The sequence below is a fragment of the Myxine glutinosa genome, chromosome 8, assembly GCF_964187855.1.
Source record: "Myxine glutinosa chromosome 8, kmMyxGlut1.1, whole genome shotgun sequence".
In the NCBI taxonomy this organism is placed as follows: domain Eukaryota; kingdom Metazoa; phylum Chordata; class Myxini; order Myxiniformes; family Myxinidae; genus Myxine; species Myxine glutinosa.
This window is the reverse complement of record NC_136268.1, coordinates 128,908,635-128,913,634: the sequence shown is the minus strand read 5'-3', so window position 1 is coordinate 128,913,634 and position 5,000 is coordinate 128,908,635. Positions and strand designations below refer to the sequence as shown.

At 43.0% G+C, this 5,000-nt stretch overlaps 2 protein-coding genes across 2 annotated transcripts in view; both read right to left on the bottom strand.

Moving 5' to 3' along the window:
- Window positions 1-1,504, bottom strand: part of LOC137433187 (uncharacterized) — a 275,834-nt gene extending 274,330 nt beyond the window's left edge. The window contains exons 1-2 of the mRNA XM_078783996.1: window positions 1,454-1,504; window positions 1,367-1,420 (exon numbers count right to left, since the gene is read on the bottom strand). Coding sequence (XP_078640122.1) covers window positions 1,367-1,420; window positions 1,454-1,504 — 105 coding nt within the window. The remainder of the gene's footprint in view (window positions 1-1,366; window positions 1,421-1,453) is intronic.
- Window positions 1,505-1,878: 374 nt separating this feature from the next.
- Window positions 1,879-5,000, bottom strand: part of LOC144893398 (uncharacterized) — a 153,116-nt gene continuing 149,994 nt past the window's right edge. The window contains exon 11 of the mRNA XM_078783995.1: window positions 1,879-1,933. Coding sequence (XP_078640121.1) covers window positions 1,879-1,933 — 55 coding nt within the window. The remainder of the gene's footprint in view (window positions 1,934-5,000) is intronic.

Sequence of the window (5,000 nt, the reverse complement as noted above, 5' to 3'; positions counted from 1 at the left end):
CTAACTGACTGGCCAAGCCTGACATTCAATTTAATGTGATTTGGGTATGAATTTGCAATTTGTTCAGGGTGCCAGCAGTAACTCACATACTCTGTGCAAAAGACACTGTGGGATCTTTATAGTTTACCAAGATCCAGTGCTGGTAGACAGGGTCCTCCAGGTTAAACTTCTTCCAATAGACGGTGCACACACTGATACATGTGAAACACCACAGTTTATTTCTGTTTTGGGATTCAAATCCAGGCTAGGCAGGTTAAAGGGAAGTATGCACATTTTAAAACGATACTGTCAGTCCTCGAGTTATTTTATGCTGCACGTAAATAACAGACATAGTTAAGTCTTTTGCACAAATTTTAATTTCAAAAGTTATTTTAAAAAATCAAGTGTTATAAACAAATATTTAAATGAATATAAAATCCACAGCAATAACTGAATCATAAAACATAATAGCAAATTATCCATCTTTTTTGTATGCATAGTCGAGGCTCGTGGAAGAGCTCGAGCAGAAAGGAATGGAACAATATGGAAAAGGGGGAAACCCCAACAACAGAGTAGAAGTGAGAGTGAGATAAAGGGTGCAGGAGTGGGGTGGGTGGAGGAGGAGGACAGATAGGGTGATCAAGCTGCACATAAACTGAATAAAACACAACAGGAAGAGAAAGAGGATGAATATGAATGAATGATCGTTTTAAGGCCATTTTTCCCCGCTAGAGCAGGGGTTAGCCTTGCGGGCCCCATGACAATTCATGGTTCCCTGTTTGAGGCAATGTTTTTATGGCCAGATGCCCTTCCTGACGCCAACCCTTGGTCACGCTCTTCAATGCGCAGGGATACGGGGTACCTATTCTAAATCGGGGTACACACCGTGATCATTCATCCCAGCAAGCTGGTACTCAATTTGCCGACCTCGGAAGGATGACAGGCTGAGTCAACCCCCCTGGCGTTAATTCAGCGATCGACCGGGATTCGAACCCAGGATCCTAGGATCCCAAGCCGGCACCCTAACCGCTAAGCCAACACCAGGCTAGGAAGAGAAAGAGGATGAAGCAAGAAAATGAAAGAAAGAGAATGAAAGCTGGGATGAAGCAGAAAAGGAACAAAAACACTTGACAACTAACGTGAAAAGGGGTGAGGGAGAGGGGGGATATTACAATAACCTCAAAAAGGGAATGCTTGGGAATGGGGTTATTTGGGTTCCTGATGGACTAGCGCAGAAAGATCAATGTCTGTTTGAATTACATGCAATTATAACTTTCTCTGAATGTTATATAGTAAAGGCAGGGAGGACACACACATGCACAGTACATAGCATTTGGAGGCAAATGTATAGAATCTGTGAGCCCCCACAATGGAAGTCCTCACTCACCTTTTCCCCAGGTTGACCTCTGTAAGGGGACACACCCAGTTCACCCTGCTGTCCCTATGAGATGGAAAGCGGTTAGCGCAGGTGCACTAGGCTGCAAAGCAGTGGCAATCCAAAGCTGGCACACAGTGTAGCCGTCATGAAAAAGCAGTCAGCACAGCAAAGCATGGAATTTGTTGAAGACTGGACAGGTGACAATGGGCATGTGGCAAGTGTAGTAAAAAGCAGAATAATCGACATTTATTCTGTTTGAATACAAGTTTTACTTGTTTTAAATAAATAAAAACATTATGAGGCTGTCTTTCTTTGGTGATCTGCACATTGGCAGGTTCAGTGTTACCAAGGCAGACTGTTGGAAAGGATTACAGTGTTAGGTTTGCTTTTGCCTTCACAACAGTAGTCAGGGCAGGAATTTGGAATTTGCTCAGGGTAATGGCGATAATTCGCCTACTCTCCTCGAAAGATACCATAGGATCTTGAGGATCCACAAACTAAATTGCAGACAAGTTTCCGGCTCAACGTCCCTCCGAAGGACAACGCACTTTATGCTGATAAATTCTGTGCACTAACCTAGCAGTTGATAGTCAGGACAAACAAATGAAATATAACAGCTCAAATATAAGTGCATTAACTCTTTACCATCCTGTTGGACGCTCAATGTATGTACAAGTCTTTTGGATATTAATTTTATCAAATATCAGGTAAACCGTCCGTCCCTCCATCCATCCATCCATCCATGATAGTTGTTACTGCGATAACTTGAGAACGGCTGAAGGGTTCTTAGTCAAACTTGGTGCAGGTATGTATAATGAGGTAAAGATGAACTGATTAGATTTTTGGGTCATGAGGTCAAAGGCCAAAGGTCATGTTTGGTAAAAATCCTGTTACCGTGATAACATGTGAACCAGTGATGGGATTCTGACCAAATTTGGTCCACTTATGTACAATATGAATGATCGTTTTAAAGCCATTTTCCCCGCTAGAGCGGGGGTTAGCCTTGCGGGCCCCATGACAATCATGGTTCCCTGTTTGAGGCAATGTTTTTATGGCCGGATGCCCTTCCTGACGCCAACCCTTGGTCGCCTCTTACGATGCGCAGGGATACGGTGTACCTATTCTAAACCTGGGTACACACTCCAGGACACTTATGTACAATGATGTAAAGATTAACTGATTCGATTTTTGGGTCAATAGGTCAAAGGTCAAAGTCAGTAATATGTCTATAACTTGAGAAGGGTTGAAGTGATCTAATTCAAACTTGATACAGTTACAGTGCATTCAAAAAGTATTCAGACCCCTTCACTTTTTTCACATTTTGTTATGTTGCAGCCTTACGCTGAAATCGTTTAAATTCATTTTTTCCCTCATCAATCTACACTCAATACCCCATAATGACAAAGGGAAACCAGGATTTTAGAAAGTTTTGCAAATTTATTAAAAAGAATGCACTGAAATATCACATTGACATAAAGGGCCACAGACACAGGAAATCATGTTTGGTTTAATTAATAGATATTGCTTCACTTAACACTTAATCGTCATTTTTTTTGAATAAATATCACTCGATTGGCCCCCGCCACCCAAAAAACGGCGATTTGATTGCTCATGTGACTGGCTACGTCATCGAGGGAATTTTTGTTGCTGCTGGTAGTTTTTAGCTGGTATTGGAGTCCCGCCCCTAAAATCGTGATGTTCATTCATGATGTCACCTGTGTGATGTAATCGAGGGAAAGGTTTCTCAGCACACAATGATAACTGCCTGACCAAGAATCTTCTGATAGTCAAAATCATTATTAAAAACTACCAGCAGCAACAAAAATTCCCCTCAATGACGTAGCCAGTCACATGAGCAATCAAATCGCCGTTTTTTGGGTGGCGGGGGCCAACCGAGTGATATTTATTCAAAAAAAAGGACGATTAAGTGTTAAGTGAAGCAATATCTATGAACTAAACCAAACATGATTTTCTGTGTCTGTGGCCCTATAAGTATTCAGACCCTTAACTCAGGACTTAGTTGAAGCACCTTTGGCAGCGATTACAGCCTCGAGTCTTCTTGGGTATGACGCAACAAGCTTTGCACACCTGGATTTGGGGATTTTCTGTCATTCTTCTCTGCAGATCCTCTCAAGCTCTGTCAGGTTGGATGGGGCCCGTTAGTGGACAGCTATTTTTAGGTCTCTCCAGAGATGTTCGATTGGGTTCAAGTCAAGGCTCTGGCTGGGCCACTCAAGGACCTTCACAGAGTTGTCCCTGAGCCACTCCTGCGTTGTCTTGGCTGTGTGCTTAGGGTCATTGTCCTGTTGGAAGGTGAACCTTCGGCCCAGTCTGAGGTCTTGAGCGCTCTGTTTCAGGTTTTCATTAAGAATATCTCTGTACTTTGCTCCGTTCATTGTTCCCTCAACCCTGACCAGTCCCCCAGTCCCTGCTGCTGAAAAACACCCCGACAGCATGATGCTGCCACCACCATGCTTCAGCGTTGGGATGGTTTTTGGCAGGTGATGAGCGGTGCCTGATTTCCTCCAGACATGACGCTTAGAATTGAGGCCAAACAGTTCAATCTTGGTTTCATCAGACCACAGAATCTTGTTTCTCACAGTCTGAGAGTCCTTTAGGTGCTTTTTTGCAAACTCCAAGTGGGCGTTCATGTGCCTTTCACTGAGGAGAGGCTTCCGTCTGGCCACTCTGCCATAAAGCCCAGATCGGTGGAGTGTTGCAGTGACGGTTGTCCTTCTGGAAGTTTCTCCCATCTCCACACAGGATCTCTGGAGCTCAGCCAGAGTGACCATCAGGTTATTGGTCACCTCTCTCACCAAGGCCCTTCTCCCCCGATTGCTCAGTTTGGCCGGGCGTCCAGCTCTAGGAAGAGTCCTGGTTGTTCCAAACTTCTTCCATTTAAGAATTAAGGAGGCCACAGTGCTCTTGGGAACCTTCAATGCAGCAGAATTTTTTTTGGTAGGTTTCCCCAAATCTGTGCCTCGACACAATCCTGTTTCTGAGCTCTGCAGGCAGTTCCTTCGACCTCGTGGCTTGGTTTTTGCTCTGATATGCATTGTCAGCTGTGAGACCTTATATAGACAGGTGCGTGCCTTTCCAAATTATATCCAATCAATTGAATTTATCACAGGTGGACTCCATTCAAGGTGTAGAAACATCTCAAAGATGATCAAGAGAAATGGGAGGCACCTGAGCTAAATTTCAAGTGTCATAGCAAAGGGTCTGGATACTTATGTCAATGTGATATTTCACTTTTTTATTTTTAAAAAATTGGCAAAACTTTCTAAAATCCTGTTTCCTCTTTGTCATTATGGGGTATTGAGTGTACATTAATGAGGGAAAAAATGAATTTAAACGATTTCAGCATGAGGCTGCAACATAACAAAATGTGAAAAAAGTGAAGGGGTCTGAATACTTTCTGAATGCACTGTATGTTTCATGATGTAAAGATTAACTGATTAGAATTTGGGGCCAAGAGGTCAAAGGTCAAAGTCTGCAATAGGTCTATAACTTGAGAACGGCTGAAGTGATCTAATTCAAACTTGGTACATGTATGTATAATGATGTATAGATTAAGTGATTAAATTTTGGGGTCAAGAGGTCAAAGGTCAGAAGTCATGTCAGGTAAAAATGTGATAACTTG